At 34.3% G+C, this 20,934-nt stretch overlaps 1 protein-coding gene across 3 annotated transcripts in view; it reads right to left on the bottom strand.

Annotated features, from left to right (window-relative positions):
• Positions 1-20,934, bottom strand: part of SCFD1 (sec1 family domain containing 1) — a 101,048-nt gene that overhangs the window by 65,955 nt on the left and 14,159 nt on the right. For all 3 annotated transcript variants that reach the window (XM_027870101.1, XM_027870102.1, XM_027870103.1), the window contains 5 exons: positions 16,466-16,553; positions 13,949-14,038; positions 10,157-10,212; positions 7,771-7,856; positions 5,268-5,367 (listed from right to left, as the gene is read on the bottom strand). In XM_027870101.1, the coding sequence (XP_027725902.1) occupies positions 5,268-5,367; positions 7,771-7,856; positions 10,157-10,212; positions 13,949-14,038; positions 16,466-16,553 (420 nt within the window). The remainder of the gene's footprint in view (positions 1-5,267; positions 5,368-7,770; positions 7,857-10,156; positions 10,213-13,948; positions 14,039-16,465; positions 16,554-20,934) is intronic.

Below are 20,934 nucleotides of genomic sequence, written 5' to 3'. Positions count from 1 at the left end.
CACTAACTGTGTAACCCTGAGCAAGTCACTTAACCCCAATTGCCTCACCCCCCCCCAAAAAAAAGTTAAAAAGAGGAAGAAAATGTCAATCATTGGAAGGATCATGGAATAACAGGTACATTATAAACTATTAGTGGAACTGTGAAATGGTACAACCACTCTGGAAAGCCATTTGGAATGATATCCAAAATATCACTAAGTTGTACATGATCTCTCACCACTAATACCATTACTAGATATATAATCCAAAGAAACCATCAAAGAAAAAAGGAAAGGATTCATATATACAAAAATATTTATAGCAGCACTTTTGGATTTAAATAAAAATAAGTCTGAATGCTGCACTGAGTACCCTCAAAATATTAAAAGATGTAGACAGTTTACAATATATTGGGTAGTATTTCTATAGTGAGTCCATATGAGAATAAAAACAAGAGTTTCACAGGATGAGCTTGGATGTAAATTGTACTGTAGAAGGGGACAGCCAGGGATTCATGTAAGTGTTGACGAACTCACAGAAAACCCAAAAGAAAAAGGCAGATTAAAATGTACAGAACAGAAAAATTAATTATTATAATTTACATTATAATCTCTTCTTTTTAAACAGCAATAACAATTATTTGATGTATCAAACATTATACTCAACTTAGCATTTCACTTAATTGTTCTAAGAGCTTCACGTGCTTAAGTTTCTTCTCTTCCAAAAAGACTGTGATTAGGAACAACCTTATACATTTCCTTTTTAAACCCCACTGTGTTTAGTAGGGCCCAAAGACAAAATAATGCACAATATGAAAAATTTCTCCAAATTATTAGTAAGAAAAATGCAAATCAAAACAACTCTGAAGTTTCACCTCTCTCCCAAAAAACTTGCAAATACGAAAAAAATGGAAATAGTAACATTGAAATGAAAAAACAGATAGACACAAATGGCATAGCTCTGAATTGTTTCAACCATTTTATTAAGTAATTTGGAATTATGCTAAGAAAATGACTAAAATATTTATTCTCTTTGACCCAGAGAACCCTGCTAGACATTTACCCCCAAAGAGGTCAACAATAGGGGAAAAAAATCCCGTATGTATCAAAATAGTAATAGGAGCACTTTTTATGGCAGCCAAAAATTCTAATGATTGTGGAAAGGCTAAACAAACTGTACTATATAAATATAATTATTACTACATCATAAAAAACAATGAATATGAAGAATACAGAGAAACATGGAAAGACTTAGGTGAAATGATGCAAAGTGAAGTAAATAGAAACAGGAAATCAATATACATAGTTACAATAATGTAAATGGAGAACAACAAAAAAGAAACTGAACTTAATACTATTTTCTTTATAATAATATGAAGAAGGAACCAAGCACCTCCCACTCTTTTTTGCAGAGGTAGAGAACTATGGGAGTAGAATATTATGTATACTGTCAGATTTAGTTGATGTACAAGTTCATTTTGCTGAATTACAACCCCCTATACACACATACCTCTTTAGATTTTCTATTACAAGAGATGACATTGGGGAGGAGAGCTGGAAGGATATATTTGGAAAGGAAAGAGACATAAAAGCAAAATATAATCAATAAAAACTAAAAACAGAAAACAAAAGTGGTATTGCTCACCAACCAATTCAGAGATGTTTATGGCTCTGTGAAGCTTGGCTATAATTTATATTTTCATTTTCAAAGATTTTTCTGCCAGAAGAAATGACTGTTACAAAACAAAAACAAAAACAAAAAAACAAAAACGACACACACACACACACACACACACACACACACATACACACACACACACACAAGACAAATAAGTATATCCAAGGGAAAATCACTTTCTAAGTCGAACCAGGAATACAAACTATATTTTAGGTTTTAGGATGTCAGATGCTTCAGAAGTCTCTTGTCTGTATATGACAAATAGTCTCTTCCAGAAGAGAATTCAAAGGCACTAAAAATGGTGAATACCACAATCTTAATATATGTGACGGAAGACAACTTGTTTATGTAGTTGGATGGGTAATTCATTGAGACAGTAGGTATAAGTTGGACAATCACTACTGATGGACAATACACTGAAGCCAGAATTGAACAGGAAGACAGGAAACTAGATTACATATGGAAAACTACCTCGAGATTTCAATGTTTCCAAGCTGCAAGTCCATCTTTTTTTTTTTTAAAACACCAATATTTTCCTGGTCAGTGATCTGACTATACACATAGATGGTTAATTCTGAAAAGAATACTACATTTGCAACCAACTATTTCCTGATACTATAACACACTGCCAAAGATTTATATAGGAGGAACATAATGGTATCATCAAAGATAGAAAAGAAAGTATGCTAGTATTAAAGGAGCAGAGGGAGATAACCAATAGGGATTGTGGGGAAATGGCTACATGTCATCCTAGATGCCCCAAAAACAATCCATCAGGGCTGAGAGATGCTAGGCCATAGAAAAAAATAATTTCTCAATCTCACCACCCAAGCACAAGACTTCACAGAGGAATCCCTGGATTTCTGCAGCAATCCTGGGAAAAACAAGCTAATCTCTATCAGTAGAGCAAGTCAAAAGTGCAACAGGAAGAGTGCTGGTAAACACCTCTGGAGCCTTTAAGGCAGTCTCAACACTACATGCTTGAGCTCAGCAGCACCCAAGACCAGTCAAGCCTAGCTAGACTTCAGAGTTGTCTCCAAGGCCTTTGCCAGCAGAAGAGTAACTTTAGGGCATAATGAATGGATCCAACATGGCAATCTCAGACTACTCCCTTCCTCAAAGCCATGGCTGGCTGCATAAGTTCAGCTCAGAAGGAAGCAGTCTCTGGGTGATCCAGAAGCACACAGTACAGAGAATTCTATGAAATAGAGTCTAAGGCTAGCCCAATCCCAACAGGGTCTATGCAGCCAAAGAGTAACAGAGAGAATATCCTCAGAGTGTTCCAGGCAGGGTCCAATAAGGCCTAGTTGTCTCAGATACATTACAGAAGAAAGTTCCTAGGCAAAATCCAGTCCAAGTAGGCCCAGAAGCCTGTGGTGAGAATCCAACATAGGAATAACTTCTGAAGCCAACACTAGAGGGGAAAGTCCTCAGGTGGAACATACAGCAGGGAGAGGTCTTAGAACCCTGTGACAAGAAGCCCATGAGACCCTGAGTCCCTTGAAGGAGTGACTTGGTCTGGCCTACTCCACTCAGGACCAGGCAGGACCTCTGCCCACACCATTTATTTACAGAGCCTGACACAACTAAGATGACCATGAGGAAATATTTTATTTTGAGAGAAAAAAAGAAATGGAAAGACTGCACATTCCACTGGTATTTACACAATATCAACAGATCGAAAGGAAGGGGAACAGAACACTGGGTGGACCCTGTGTGGAAGATTTATGAGGACATGGATGGTTATAATATGTACAGTTTTAGGGAGCACCCACATCAGTTAGATTGAAAAAAAAAAATTCCACTGAAGTATTTGGTACTCTCCATGGTTAGTGCCTCCCAACTCCCTTATGGAAGAAAATATTCACTAAATACAGAAATAGGCTAAACTACATTTCAGAAATTACAAACAATTTTCAAAGACTCGAAGCTGCTTCCTATTACAGAAACTCACCTTTTTAACAACGATACTCTTCTGTGATGCTATATGGCTATGAATCATGGAACTTTAAGATCTTAGAAGAATCAAAATTGTAAGTGGTCCAAAGAGCAATGGAAGTCAGAGGAATAGGTCTCATTTACACTAAATATAGCAGCATTTTTTTTAAATAGCCAAAAACTAGTAAGAAAGTAAGTGCCCTTTATTTGGGTAATGGCTAAATAAACTGTGGTATATGAATGAAACAGAATATTATTGTGCCATATGGAATGACTAATATCACGAATTCAAGGAAACAATACAGAGTGAAATAAGCAAAACCAAGAACAATTTACATGATGACCATGGGAACACAAAGGAACCAATACTGAAAGATTTCTAAACTCTGTTAATGTCAGAGGACTCAACAGTGAAGCATCCCACTTACTAGAAAAGGGGTGAAGAATGAGGCAAACATTTTCAGATATGAACAATGCAATGGTTTGTTTTGCCTGAATATGTTTATTTGATATGAGAGAGGGCTCTATTGTGGGGCTGAGAAATGTCACCGGGAAATGACAATAATGTTTAAAAAAAAGAATAGAATACCAACAACTATTTTTAAAAGGGAGGTAGATGAGACAATGGCTTGGGTATTTGACATCCATAAAACATTACAAGAAGCAGAAAAAGGTTTCCAGCTTACTGGGCAGATTCATCTATGAAGGATTCATGGAAAGACATACACAAGAATTAAACAACATGAGACTTAGATGGGTTGTGATCAGCACTTGTACAGCAAATATTCATAAGGAGGAAATCATGGATACATTGAAGGAGAGTGCCTTAATACTCTCCTTTTGCCTTACTGCTTTTCAGAACTGCTATTAACTTCTTACATTTATAATAAAACTTTGTTTTTGAAGCATCTAACATTTATCCAGGATTTCTAAAGCACATTGGCTCTGTGAAGTTTTAAGGAAAGTTATTTTTCCTATGAGTTTATTCCGCCAAGCTAAAATAGTCAGAAATAAATTTCACTTTGAATTTTTGTGAGTTTCCTTTTAGTGTGTTGATGTTACAATTGATAGTATGATTATTAAAATGAAGACCTGAAACACATTTCTAAAAATGAATAATTTGGAGATACACCAATATAACTGTAGATACATAAAAGAGAATCTCAGAATTATAAATTACTATATCCCAAGCAGAGTTGCCCATAGAGCTTTGTTCATATAAATGAATTTCCCAACAGCTAGGAAATTATTTTAACCAGAATACTCCTTTGAATGCCCATGACATAGGTGAGATTTTACTATAATTATATAAAGATGATTTTAGGGAACAAAAGCATTGTAAAGAGGTCTGGTGGACCCCTACTTAAAAATCCTTAATAATTAGTTTCAGTCACTGTTTATACTTTAATGGAATTTCACCTATTTGAAAATATTCTGCAATGAAAATGGATTTAATTTATTCAAAATAACAAGGTTTTATTTGACTTACTAGTAATAACTTTGAATACTGGAACAAATCTTTCGTTACAACTTCAGCACAGGGATATTTGTCTATGTGTTTATTAATGATTAACACATACATTCTATGTATTAGTAATGGTGTAATGATGTTACATTAAACGACCATGAATATACTACACTGCAGTACTAAGTGATATATTTAGTCTCTTACCAGAACGTCATGCACCAAGGCTTGGTATGTCCACGTATGATGTAGAGGGGTAGCCAAATCTATGTTCCTGTCAACAAGGACTAATAAAGGCCTTTGGAAACTGTAAATAAAAAATATTTATAATTCTTGATATGTATGTAAATGTGTAGAAAATTCTAATTTTTTTTTAGTATTTAGTTATTTTTATGCAAAGAACAATTATGTCATTACCAAAGGATCATAAGACTTTGAAATTATTGAATCAGGTTAAGAAATGCTTTAGATTATTATTACTATTACAAATTCTATGCATGGTGAAGGATATTTACCTAATTTGGTTTTCTCTCTTACAGAAAGGCAAACAAAAAAGCATTATAAAATACCTATGACTATGAGGATAAGGATAATACATTCTCATTAAGATACTACCTCCATTAAAAATAATTTAAAAACAACAGCCAAAAAAGACATGTAATTGGTAATTTTGTGCAAGAAAATTTAAAATTCAGACATGCATAATCATACTATCAATATCTATACTGAAAAAAAATTAAACTAAAAAAAGTATTGCTCTCACCTTGGTCTCAAATTTAAAAGATGTGCAAAACTGGCGAGAACATTTTTTAAAAGACTAAGTAAGACGGTTATTTCATAGATGTTTTGGCTTTTTAAAAATATACCTCCACCCCTAATTCACTACCCTAACAACAATTCATTTTATGAAGAGGACACTAAAGTTCCTGAAGGTTATGACAAAAAAGCACAAGTTCTGGGATTTCTTAGGGACTAGAAATGCTTCGATCATGAAGCTGATAATTAAATGTATTTATTTCCTAAGGACCAGGGCTAAGTTGGGAGAGAATTATTGCCAGAGGGTTGGTCATCAGATGATGAACTGTTGTAGCCAAAGTAATTCATTAAAAACATTTTATTAAAGCATAAAGAAGTGATCTGTACTGATGTAGAGACTAAGTTCAGATAAGAAATTAGAGAGCCTTGAAATATTTAGTTAAAATAAACCTTAAATGAGAATTTGCTTTTTGAAATTGTTTCCAGTAGCTGCTTTTAAAAACATATTTACAACTACTGATGAAACTTTGGAACAATTTAAAGGAACTAATGAGCCAGGAAAAAGCTCAAATGATTGTAAAGTTTGCCTACAGTAAAAAAAAAAAAAAAAAAAAAAAAAGAAAAGTTATATTCTACTTTAAACAAACATGTAACATGATTATCTGGATTTAAGCTCCTCCAAAAAAAAAAAAAGAATAAAACTAGGGGGCAATTATTTTTATTACGAAATGATTTCCCACTGATTCCCTAAAATGGCATGTCATTTAAAATAAGATAAAGTACAAAAATAAAATTTAGGAAGATACGTATTGTACATATTACATAATATATTGCAAATATTAAGATACAATGATCTTCTAATCTCCACATTATTAGAGTAGCAACATAATCCTTTACTATATAAAGACCAAATTTGGGTCAAGGGGTATGGACAACGCAAGAAGTAGTTTGAGCTGATGAAATGGATGCTGGAAGACAGTTTTTCTCAATTACTCAAGACAGCTAGCAAGGTTTAGGCTTGAGGGGTAAAAATCTGCCCAAAAGCTATCTTCCCCTGTGTATACAATTGTGAGTCAACTCAAGCATATTACCTGCTGTTTTATTATTTTAAACCTTCATCCCAATGCTCCCTCCATTATTGAGACTTATAATCAAGTTGATTATATCATAATTTGTAACTTAATATAACTCTCTCCATCATGTGATTAGTCAATATCTTCATGCTTGAAATACAACTAATCCATAACTCAAAAGCATCTTAATAGGGACAACTTCTTGTTTAAATAATTGATGCTTTTGATTTCATGAACTCCTGTTGTACCAGGCCTTTGCTACTACAAATGAAAATCTACAAAAGAATCATCAGATAATGGCATTACACACTTTCCATTGTTTTTTTTTTCAACACTAAGTGAGTTTAAATGACTACTACAGAAAAATACTTCTCACCTTCAAAGACATACTACCAGAACTAGGCTTTCTTCCTAAAGATAATAGCTGCAAATGAATTTTCTACGAAAGAAAGGCAACTATTCAACAAGACTCCATTCCTACATCTTAAGGATTAATTTAAAGTCTACAAATTCGAGCTTTCCATCTAGAAATATTGGAAAATTTATAAAGTAAGTAGTATTTGCACAAGCATGAAAAATGTGGTGATTTTAAAACTGTGCATTCTGCTTCATGAGTACTAACATACATTATACCCTGGCCATCTAATCTTTATAAATTTCATAAATGAAATTCATATTGACAGAATCAATATTATATTCTTTAAAGTACTTCATCAACACTTTGGATTTCATATCTTAAAAAACCCGATAGCAATTATACATTTAAAAGGACCATATTTTGGCTTTACATCAGAAAATGGGAAAGTAATCTTGAATGAGGGTAAAAGTAGTAACATCTTATTTTTCAGCCACCATAAGCAAAATATAAACAAATACAATACCTGAACTGGCCAGCCCCAAGTGTGTCACCTGTAAAAAGGCTGTTTCTTGCATCTCTTAGATTTTCTCGAAGTTTCTTATCTAGTTTCTGGGGAAAAAAAATCAAATTTGGGATTAATTCTTGAAGTACATTTTCACAAAATGGATATAAAGATTACATAAATGGTATTAAACATGTAAAATTCCCTATGAAAGAAAATGCTACTGCTAATGTAAAATATGCTATATTTTTCTGTTATTTATTTACAATTATTAACTACTTATTAAGGAGCCTTTAAGGTAGGCACTTATTTAATAAGGCCAAAGCTCCTTTTTCATGACAGACACCCCATTTAGATGGTCCCTTAGAGAACACTGAGATGCCATCAATTCATTCAGTCACATAGCTCTAAAGGACAAGCACAAATTTCAGAAACTTCTAGTTTTACTTGAACTCTGACAATTATTCACGTTCTATCATGAGGAACTGACTTTGTTTCACTAAAGTTTAAAAAGATGTAAGCTTATTTGCAGAGACAAGGGTTGAGGCTGGGGACAGAACAGTTTGCAAGTGTAGCTGTCTAGAATGGAGGAGAGAGGCTTAGCAGGTAAGGTGTTGCAGTAGATGGAAGTAGCAAAGAGCACCTCAGGACCACACTCCAAAAATAAAAAAAAAATCTCCCACACATTCTACAAATCACAGATCCACTGATTTTATCATTGGGTTTAAGAAATTCCTTAATTCAGAAGGCAAATGACCCAGAGGACCAAGGCACATTTATGCCTCGAGGTGAATTATTTTGATCAGCAAGCTAAATACCTAACTCATCTCAGAAGGGCCAGCAAGAAGTGCCCTGGCCATCAGAAACTGGGATGCCCAGATGTGCAATTGAAAACTGTTAATAATAGTACCTGACTACATACAATCAACCAATTAGTTGGATTACTGCTTAATTTTTTTGAAGCACAAAAGGAAAAAATGCAAAAGGAGACCTTCTGCCTTTTAAAAATCTAATTCTTTTTTTATTGCGAACTTTAAACATATTTCTTAAAGAAAAAAAAAGCACTAGTTTGTTGTTGGTTTTTTTAAAAATACCGTCCTTTCCCCTGTTTTTCATATTTTGGGATATTTGTGTTTGTTGCTTAAGTTCATAATAAAAAGGGAAAATATTTTTAAAAGGCACAAACTGACTCCAACATATCTTTCTATGATGATTTCTCTGTCACAAATTGTATGTTCCAGTCAACTGGCCTACTTGCTCTTCCCCAATCCCACCTCTGTGCTTTTGTGCCCAGGTTGTCCCCAAGGCCCAGAATGCTCTCCCTCCTTACCCTTACCTCTTAAAATTCCTAGATCCCTTCAAAGCTTAGCTCAAGCTTTTCCTCAATGAAGCCCTTCCTTATCTCTGCAACTGTTAGATTGCAGATTGTTCCCAAATTTCTCCCACTACTCTTTTTATCCTGTATTTACTAATCTATGTACATGTCACTTCTCTCCACTGAAAACTCCTAGAGAAAGAATTGGCTCTTTTTTTGTCTTTCTATCTGCAGTGCCAAGAACATATAGTAGATGGTTAAGAATACTTGTTGAATGGCTAATGTGAAAATATGTTAGGAAAGGATATATAGAGCCTATATGAGATTGCACACTGTCTTGGGGAGGGAGGTGGAAAGGGAAATTGTAGCCTGCAAGTCACATGTGGCCTTCTAGGTCCTTGGGTACAGCCTTTTGATTGAATCCAAGTTTTACAAAACAAATCCTTTAAGTGGATTTGTTCTGTGAAGTTTGGATTCAGTCAAAGGGCTGCACCTGAGGACCTATAAGGTCACGTGGCTTTGAGGTCACAGGTTCCCCACTCCTGGATGGTCCAAGAGGTCACAGTTTCTCCAACCTTGGTAGGATATATCAAGAAATGGCTATCATGTAAAAACAAAATGCTTCAAAACCCTTTTTTTGGGGGGGGGGGGGCAGCAGCAACCAGGGTGTTATTGCCCAGGTTCACATAACCAGTAAGTATCTGAGGCCAAAAACTTTTTTAAATAAACAAAAAACAATGAAAAAGGTGCAATTCTTTGTTGTAGTAGAGGAATGAGCAAAGCATGCTGGGCTGACATTAATGCAGGTCAAATAGAAGGGCTGAAAAAACTATGCAAGAGGAACAAGGATAAAAGTAGAAATGTAGGTTGCGATGAAAAATGTAAAGTGGAAAAAATGAAATATATCAAAATGCTTAATGTATCAATTAGCACTATCTATATAAATCAAAAGTAATAGAAGTATTTACTCCATAAGCAATATAGAGCCATGCCTTTACATATCCACAAAAAAACTGAGCCATGGAAAGAAGACACACCACTAGATAATAATTTATTCTCTTTATGAAAAGTATCATTAAAAAAAAAACTTACCACTGCCACCATTTCTGCTGCTGTTCCCCTTGAACATCTAATTATAGGTACAGCACCTAGTTTAAAGTAATATTAACAATGGTATTATTATTTCTATTTAAATGTTTCCATTTAAGTAAACTGAACATTAAAAATTACAAACAAAATTCTTAATGGAGGCTCTGAGTGGTTTAAAATGAGGCTATAGATCTTAAAGAAAGTCTCACAGTAACCACAGTGTTTCCAATAAAATTCTCTTAATAGGCAGGTCAATTTATGGGATTAACAGATGATTTAAAAGAAACTAGGTAATTCATTCTCCATTTAATTTTGTGTGTTTGGTTTAAACTCAGTAGCAAAGTTACTGAAAAAATTTTCCAGTCAGCTTGGAGTGGGAATCAGATGACCTGAGTAACATATCACACACTAACTTGTTACAAAATCTCCATCTTTTTAAGGTTTTTTTTTTTTTAAAGACCATACCCAAACATCCTCCCCTTTCTTAATTTCCCTACTTCTCTCAAGTACGCTACAATCCTTCCAATAAACCAGGTTCCCAATTTGGGAAAGTCATTCTCCAGTCCTCATTCTCTCATTCTCTCTCACCTTTGATTCCATTCAATCAGTTGCCAAGTCTTACTGATTCTATCACAACATCTCTTGCACCCATCTAATTTTTTTCTACTCACAAGGCCATACTGGTTTAAGTCCTTGCAGTCTCTCACCCAGACTACTGTAATAATTTCCCAATTTATCTCCCTGCCTCAATCCCTCCCCTCTTCAATCCATATTCTACATGGCCACCAGATGAATTTTCCTAAAGTACGGGTCTGAACAAATTATTGTTTAATAAACGTCGCTGGTTCCCTACTTCCACTAGAATCAAGAACAAACTCTTCTGTCTGATATTTAAAGTTTTTTAGATCTAGTTATAACCTGCTTTTCCAGGTTTATTATATATTACCCCACCCCAGACTAACTATAGCCTAACCAAAGCATCCTTCCTCTTCACATATTACACCTTTCATATCTATGCTTTGCACTATATCTGATATGTACTCCCTCCTCAAAAATCCTGTTTCCATTAAAGCTCAACTTAAACAGACCTCTACATAAAGTATTTTCTGTTCCTTCGAGTTGTTAGCGCCTTCCGTTCTCATATATATCTTCTACATACACATGTACATGTCTCCTTTAATAGAATGTAAACATTTCACAGCAGGGACTTTCACTTTTATCCACGTATTCCCAGAACTTGACATAGTGCCCAACACACAGTAGGTGCTTATTAAAAGTTGATGATATCACAATTATCATATTGGCTAAATGACAAAACAGGAAAACGATAAATGTTGGAGAAGATGTGGGAAAACTGGAACACTAATGCATTGTTGGTGGCGTTGTGAACTGATCCAACCATTCTGAACAGCAACTTGGAACTATTACCAAAGGGTTATAAAACTGTGCATGTCCTTCGATCCAGCAATAACACTTCCAGGCCTGTATCTCAAAAAGATCATAAAAATGCGAAAAGGACTCACATGTACAAAAATATTTATAGCAGTTCTTTTTGTGATGGCCAAGAATTGGAAATTGAGGGGATGCCCATCAATTGGGAAATGGCTGAACAAGCTGTGGTTTATGAATGTTATGGAATACTATTGTTCCATAAGAAATGATAAGCAGGAGGACTTCAGAAAAACCTGGATAGATTTATATGAACTAATGCTGAGTGAAGTGAGCAGAAACAGAAGAACACTGTACACAGTAACAGCCACATTGTGCAATGACTGACTTTGATAGACTTAGCTCTTCTCAGCAATGCAAGGATCTAAGACAACTCCAAAAGACTCATGACGGAATGCTATCCACATCCAGAAAAAGAACTATGGAGTCTGAATGCCAGTCAAAGCAAACTATTTGCTCTCTTTTTCTGTTCTTCTTTCTCAGGGTTCCTCCCATTGGTTCTAGTTCTTCTTTACAACATAACTAATATGAAAATATGTTTGCTATCAATGTATATGTAGAGCCTATCTCAGATTGCAAGCTGTCTTGGGGAAGAGGAAAGGGAGATAGGAGGAGAAAATTTAGAACTCTAAATCTTATGGAAGTGAATGTTGAAAACTAAAAATAAATTAACTGATTTAAAAATCGAATAGACTGATTATATGAAGTTGGAAAGTCATAAATTATATGGGGTACAGTGTGTTCATCTTTAAAATGAAGAATACCTAAGATTCCCTCTAACCTTGTGATTTTATGATCTTCATATTTCTCTCCAAACTTCACAACTAACCAATTGCTTCAAGAAAATATCAGAAGTCACATTTACCACAATAAGTGAACTTCGGTAAAACAACATGGATTCTGCTCATTCAATGAGTGATAATTATTAAAAATTATCAGAGTCTGTTAAGACTTTTTTTTTTAATATTACATATAAGGCACTCTATTAAGGAGAGGAGTTTGCACAACTAAAAATTACTGTGCACAACTCTCTAGATAAACCAGAGTTCCAAACAGCCAGGCAGAAAAAAGGAAGCTGTCTTTTAGTGTACAATCTGTTGTAGATTAAATTATAAATAATAATAGTTAACATTTATGTAGCACATTAATGTTAACTCATTCAAATATGATTTAATTGATGGTATTCCCTGTACAGATAACCCATTCATACCTGCCCATTCTGTAGGCATCTTCCTCATGCCCTCCCATAAAGTTCACCAAGGATATTCACATTCCCCACTTTGTCTTGAAATGGGGAGGATGTCATTGGAACAAAAAGACTTTCTTAGTGGACCAGAGCATCTTTTTTGGTCACAGATTTGTTTGATGGCATCCTTTACTCTACTCCTCATTCATAACTGCTTGGGTATAGGGCAGGCCATTTATACACACCTTTCATTGCCCTTTGGGTAATACTAATTTTCAATTATTCAGAACCTGTAGTGATCCATTTTGCAAAGCCACGTAATACCAACAAAAGAATATTGGTATTAAGATAAGTCTCTGTTTCAGGAAGAATTTTGGGGTTATTAAAAGAATTTTCCAAGGGCAAACCAGCCCACTTTCTTCATTTCCCAATTCTGAGCCCAACTCATTACTGTCCACTTGCCATTGTCCATCTACATGTCAATGGACAAACTCTATAAACTATCCACTCAACTGCATATCATAATCTGGACCACAGGCATTCTTGATACACACTGTCTCCCTCAATTGAATTAAGTTCTTTGAAGGCAAGTACTATTTCATTTTTTCTTTGTATCCCCAGGGCCTGGTATGCACTAGGCATTTAATAAATGCCTATTAATTTATTGATCCTTTATCTACTTGGTTGTTCCAAGGTTAGTTAGGCCCAACTTTTTTGAGTGGTTATGGAAGGCATTTAGGAATTCTGAAAGTCTGAAAGGACTTGCTGCAATCAATGTCACCAACAACATTTGGAAAACCTAATCACTGAGAGGAAATGCCTGTTCAAATAGGACTCTAAGCAGCTTTTCTTTATGACAGTGGCACGGATGTATCAACCTGTTTCATGCCTCACCTAATAGTAATGATTAGAGGATAATCAAACAACGTTCTCTTAATTGTTCTATCTCATATAATTCTAATTTTTGGATGGTGGACATCTTAATGCAGGAAAGCTTTTCAGCCAGTTCTTTTGATCTACCATATCAAATTTTTTTTTTATAGTCAGCAATAAGCACAGCAGTATCTTCTATTCTCTTCATCTTACAGCCAATTGCATGATGAATAACATAAATTTAAAATTAAACTTTCCTTATATAAAAGAATAAAGCTAAAACTTACCAAGTGTAACAAAAAAGCAAAAGAGGCTGTCAACAATAGTGTCCATAATGGTCTCCATTTCCGTGTCTGTAATATCTGGTCTGTTAATGGCTAAAATGAAATTGGTGAAAGGAAAAAGGTAACAAAAATATATGTCTACATCAAATCCTTTAATTTATTAACAACTGTTCAAATAGTTCCATAGAGTTCCTAACACTAAATATTTCTAGTACTAAAGGCTGTATGAGACGCTTTATTACATTCTTAAAATAAAAAACATGATGTCCAAATTTCATTATTAAATTTTACGTTTAAAAAATGAGGAGTAGGAAATCAGTGATAAAAGCAACTAAAACTCACTTTACTATGGAGTCACTCCATAATTTACAAATAGAGTTTAACTATATGTAACTCATTTAAAAAACTCAGAATTTAAAAGACATTAACTTTACCTAAAACTTCAACTTCAACAAACATAAATACCTATATGGAGAGCAATGTACTAGGACTAGGAGAGAAACAAATATTAAATAAAAGATCTTTTCACAGTCTCTGCCCTTGTGGAGCTCAAACTCTGTTATGTGGATGGGATATTAGCAGAAATCACTATATTATCTGTAATATGCATCTCAGAAAAAGAGATCCCTAATTTGAGTTTGAGCTGAGCAGAAAACAAACAATTTTCCAACTTTCTACCAAGGTGACTCACTAAAGCCCCTCCAATAACACAACACAGTGAGGAGGCTACATTAATTGAATGTAAATGCTGGGAGGTTCTATCAGACTAGAACAGTTTCTCATACAGTTTCTGAAACAGACTGTATTATTCTGAGGGCCCATCTTACTAAGTTAAAAGAAGACTTTCACCAGAAGGTTAGCTACAAGTGATGAACTGTTTTCAACCACAGAAAATCAGGAAACTGTCTCCTAAGACAGAAAGATTCTTAAGGGATTCTTAACTTGAGGTCTGTGACCTTTTTTTGGTTAATAATTGTCTATTTTATTGATAACTGCATTTCAATATAATTGGTTAACTTGGTAATCCTAAGTGTTTTTTGTATTTAAAAATATTATTCTGACAAGGGACCCTTAGGCTTCACCAGGCTGCCAAAGGAATCTATGACACAAAAAATGGTTAAGAACTATTTTTAGGGGGCAGCTAGGTGGCGCAGTAGATAGAGTACCAGCCCTGGATTCAGGAGGACCTGAGTTCAAATTCGGCCTCAGAGACATAACACTTACTAGCTATGTGACCCTGGGCAAGTCACTTAACCCCATTGCCTAGCAAATAAAAAAAAAAAGAACTCATGTTTAGAATATAGCAAGGCCAGAAGTATTAGTGGAATATGTGAGTTGAGACTAGAGTGCTAAAGAATTTATAGTAGTGCTAAAGAACAGATGAGCTTTCTCTTTAGTACACAGGAAGCAAAATTTTGAGATGACAAAAGCTTGAGAGCTCCTCTCACACGATTTTTAAAATACTCTATTAGTGATTAAGAAAAAAAATTAAAGGCTTATTGTAAGAAATGTACTTGACTACTCAAAAATAACTACTAGATTTTAAACAAAAAAATGGTTGAGTTATTGAGTCCTTTGGCTATTTAGGAACTAGATCATTTATGTTTTAACAACAGGATTAACAGATAACTAATTACGTGCATATGCCAAAATTGAAATCCTCTCTCTCCATTTATCCACCATCTACTCTAAGCAAACAAGCTGATATTCCAAATGGTAAAAGAGAGGCACTATGCAGTAGTGAAGTAATACCTGGCCCTGGGGATCAGGAAGATCTGGTTTCAAATTTTGCCTCTGACAAATACCATCTGTACAGGTCACTTCATCCCTGAATGCTCCAGGCAACTCTAAGACTACTATTGCAGAGAAGAATCAATCTGGATAGATAAAGTAAATTCCTCCCTGGGAGCTCCCTACATGTAAAATCACTGCTTTGAGATGGGAGTGAGAGAAGAGACTAAAATTGCTAAACTATCTTTTCAGTTATTTCATTTCACAACACATCTGACAGTGAAAACAATGAAAGTCCAAATAAACTAAAATAACATAGTTCTAAGTTAAGTAATAACTTAGTGTAATAAGTTAATAAGTGTAATAAGTCTTGCTATCCCACAGGTGTAACTTAAAACTGGAAAGACTTTACACCACAATTTATAGTTGTATTTTCAAAGAGTGGGAGTTATTCTATCTCAGTGCTGGAAATCATTCACTATCTATTATATGAGCCCTGTTTTAAAGAAACTTATGTCTTAAAACCTACACAAAACCTAATATAACAGTGTAGAGGCACTAGATAAATGCTTTTTGATCTTAATATTCATAAGGTTGTGGATATCCAAGTATACATTGGGATCTACTAATGATTTTACATCCATAGATCTATGAACAATTCTGGTGTTAAAGTACCAAACATTCTCTAATTAAAAAAAAATTATTATCACAGTAAATCATTTACTATTTAAAAGAAAATCTTTAAAGTTATGTACTTCTACACACATGACAATCTTTACTTTTACCTACCACGATAAGAGACAAGTTCCTTATTTTGATTGCATAGCACAAACATATCATCTTCCAAAGTAATAAAATTGAGATATTGATCAAAAACCTAAGGGAAAAAAGGGAACATCTATGAAAGAATTATTATAACTTGGTTCTAGTCAAGGTAAATACAATTTGATAAAATCTATTAGAGCTAAAAAATAGAAACTACTAGGACTAATAATCATGCTAGCTAAACTATTACCTAATTTAGTAGAAGTGAAGTAAAAATGTGGATAATAAAAAATATACAATTTGCCAAAAAAAGCAAAGGGGATATCCATTCTAAGATATTTAAACTTAAATATAAAACTTAAAATAGTGTTTTGACAACCATATTTTCCCCGAGAACTTTAGAAATAAAAAATACTCTATAATATAAATTGGGGATAAATCCATACTCCTAAAAAATACCAACTACAAATTGCAAGATGAATGTCTGAAATGCATTAAGGGAATTCAAATGAGACTATCATTTATCTTTTTGTTTTCTGTCAAATAAAAAGATATTAAGAAGAGACTTGGTGGGAATTTGAAAGCTATTTTTAAAGAAAGTTATAGAGTGGCATACCTTTTAACCAAGTAGAAAAATGCAAGTATAAGCCTATAACAACTAGAAATACAGTGGACTCTTCTGGATATAAGGAAGAGAAAGTATTAACAGTAAAGGAACAAAATGGGAAGTAAGAATGATGATTCAAGTGCTTTGTACAAATGAGTCACTCAATTATTGAATGAAAAGCTGCTTTCCAACCCAACCCTTCCCCACTAGCCTCGAGGATTATCTTTTATTTATATTATCGTATAGATCTTGTATGTACATAGTTATTTTTCTCACTGCAGTTTCTCCATTAGAGGCTGAACGACTTGAGGGCTGGGACTATGTTTTTACCTTTCTTCATATTTTGTTTTTTAGTTGTTTTCAGTACTGCCCAACTCTTCATGACCTCATTTGGGGTTTTCTTGGCAAAGATACTGGATTGGTTTGCCATTTCCTTCTCAAGCTTATTTTACAGATGAGGAAACTGAAGCAAACAGGGTTAAGTGATTAGGCAAGGGTCATACAACTAGTAAATGTCTGAGGACAGATTTGGGGTTTGCTCTTTATTTTTTTTGGTGAGGCAACTGGGGTTAAGTGACTTGCCCAGAGTTACACAGCTAGTAAGTGTTATGTGTCTGAGGCCGGATTTGAACTTAGGAAGATGAGTCTTCCTGACTCCAGGCCTGATACTCTATTCATTGCACCACTAACTGCCCTTTCTTCATATGCCCAGGGTTTAGTTAAGTACAGTACTAAATAATAAGAGTTTGCTGACTGACCTACTTTTTAATCTGCTTATTCCATTACACCTACAGTCTGATCCATACACAAAGAATTGAGATAGCATTAAGGAATTTGAAAAAAATTGAATGATATTATTTAAATTAGGACAAGAAAGGGTATTAACACAAGCAGCATGGGGACAACACCTATAGTACCCCATAGGGTTTGATTTCTTTTAACCTTTCTGAAAATGTTTATCAAAACATAACTCCATAGCACAGTAAAAGTACTTTTCCTTTGTAATAAAATGTCTCCTCCAAGTTCTCTTAAGCAATATGTAGACAAAAATAATCTAATCTTCAAAACTGTGTTCATAAAAATATAATAATCACTCAAGCCTGTTTGTGGCCAAGAAATTAACAACTGGCTATCCAGAAGCACATATAAATAATATAAATACTTGGAAATAAAGTTTTACATGTTGCACAAATTGACAAACAGACATCTGCTTTCCTAAAGGAAATTTAACTTTTAAAAAAAAAACACTGCAATACTATTAAACTTTTGACTGTTAATAACATTTCCTCCCTGGGAAGGCTAGGTGGCACAGTGGATAGAGCACCCACCCTGGAGTCAGGAGGACCTGAGTTCAAATCCAGCTTCAGACACATAATACTCACTAGCTATGTGACTCTGGGCAAGTCACTTAACCCCAACTGCCTTTAAAAAAAAAAATTCCTCCCCTGACAGCTGCAATCTTTTTTTTTAAGGCAATTGGGGTTAAGTGACTTGCCCAGGGTCACACAGCTAGTAAGTGTCAAGTGTTTGATCTGAGGCCACATTTGAACTCAGGTCTTCCTGACTTCAGGGCTGGTGCTCTGTCCACTGCCCTGTTTTGTTTTTTTTTAATTTAATAGTACATTTTCTTTTCTTTTTTTCTTTTAAAAGCAATTGGGGTTAAGTGACTTGCCCAGGGTCACACAGCTAGTAAGTTGTCTGAGGCCACATTTGAACTCAGGTCCTCCTGACTCCAGGGCTGCTCTATACACTGCGCCACCTAGCTGCCCTGACAGCTGCAATCTTAATAAAAATTTTAAAATTTTATACACAGGATTAATAGGTAGGATGCACAAGATAAAGTTAATTACAATTTAAGTTAAAATGAGACAGAATGACTTATATAAATGAGGTAAAGACCTAGCAAGAACAAATTAAAATAAGACTATACAACAATGTTTCCAGATTCTATCAAATGGCCCACTTATTTCAAGCAACATTAAATAAAATTTAATTCCCATAAGAAAATAATTTGTTACAAGATAACAGCCAGCATCTATAAAGTGCTTTTCATATATTATCTCATTTGAACCTCATGACAACCCTAGAAGGTATATACTCTCCTTATTTTATAAATAAGGAAAGTGAGGTTAGTGAGAAGTTAAATAACTTGACCAGCATCATACAGCTATTAAGTATCTGCAGCAGGATATGAATTCAAGTCTTCCTGACTCCAGGTCTCTATCCACTATACTAACTAGCTGCCTAAGATTTTGCCTGTATTCTAGGCAATATGTGGAGAGGCTGAAAGTACAGAAATAAAAAACATTTAAAATGCCTCCACCAAATATTAATAACTGAAATGTTCCAAGATAGTTCTTTTTATGAATGACTGAGTACAGCAAGAATATAAAGTGTCCTGAGAAAAGTAATAAAGTCATTGATGATGAATATATGTTAACAAATTGGATTTTTGGCATATTAGGTCACTCTACTAGGTGGCAGAGACATTGTGTACAATAAAAATAGTACTGGTATACACTGCACTTAGAGCAAAACAGGAGCTCTCTCAGCCAGGAACAGGTTCAATTACTGAAATCAGCCAACTTTTCTGAACCCTAGTTGGTGAGAATCATCAGGAAGGATCAGACCACTTCCAGCACAAGCCTTAAGATAATTTTTAAAAATTATTTTAGTACAGCTAATCTAATACAACTGGTCACATTAAAAATGGAGAAATTATCTCCAACTGTAAAAATTAGACTGAAATAATATTTTAAAAAACACTTCATCAACATCCTACAATGAAAAAGCAGAAAAATGGAGTAATAGCATACTTGATCAAAATGTGCTTTACTTTTGGATTTCCTAAAAATTCATTTAAAAACATCCTTACTTACAAAGAATGATTAAAAAAAACCCTAAAAAAATAGCATTTTACTAGTATTTATGTAACTGATTTTTAAAATGTTTTATAACCCTTTTAAATATTTCTGCGGTAACTTTTTAAAGAAGTAGAAACTGATCATGGAGATACTTCCTTCTTCTGTCACTTTAGGGGCAGAAGAGATGCTCTAAAATCTCCAAGGGTCCAGGGAAAGGAGTTAAAAAGAAATACTATTTTCAATTCTGCCTACCTCTACCACTGGTAAATTCAATGAATCTCTAGAATAAAAGAAGGTTGTGCTGGATCCTATTGGATGGAATACAACAGAGGCCTTTCCATTTTTTCAAAGAAATTGCACTCGATAGAATCTAACCTAGAGAGATCATTTGATGCTCCAGGGGAATATAATTCAGATTTTATAATTTTAAGTTTCAGTATTCCATTTTCAATCTTCTCTATTAGGAATTTTTCTGTTTTCTCTTAACAAAAAGATTTGAGTAAAGTATCTATTCCCTTAGGGTTTTACTGTAAGTAGTCCAATAATTACCCAGCTATAAAATTAAAAAAAAAAAAAAGATATTTGGCAAGAAATTTTCAGTGTCCTTGCTAGTATTTTCTTTGTATGTAAGTGGTCAAAATGTCTTCTGGCTCAAATATTACTACAGATTTTCTTTTTCTGTAAATTAAGTAATAAAAAACATAGAGTCCATCTCTCTCACAGCTCTATCCCTCTACAACCACTTCCTCCCATAACCACACCCCCACAATGGAACAACAAAAATTTTCAACGTAAATATACATGCATAGCCCAGCAAAACAAACTGTCACATTAGCCATTTAGGAAAATATATGCTTCTGTATGCATTTTAAGTTCATAATCTCTGTAGCAGGAGGCAAGTGGCTTGTTCCATGTGCAATCTTCTGGACTAGTGTTTATCACTGTATTGATCAGAGTTCTAAAGTCTTTCAAAGTTGTTTTTCTCTATGTCAATGTATAAATTGTCTTACTTCTGTTTGCTT

The sequence above is a fragment of the Vombatus ursinus genome, unplaced genomic scaffold, assembly GCF_900497805.2.
Source record: "Vombatus ursinus unplaced genomic scaffold, bare-nosed wombat genome assembly UNPS02014794.1, whole genome shotgun sequence".
Taxonomy (NCBI): Eukaryota; Metazoa; Chordata; class Mammalia; order Diprotodontia; family Vombatidae; genus Vombatus; species Vombatus ursinus.
The sequence above is the reverse complement of the archived record's forward strand: the minus strand, read 5'-3'. Positions and strand labels throughout refer to the sequence as shown.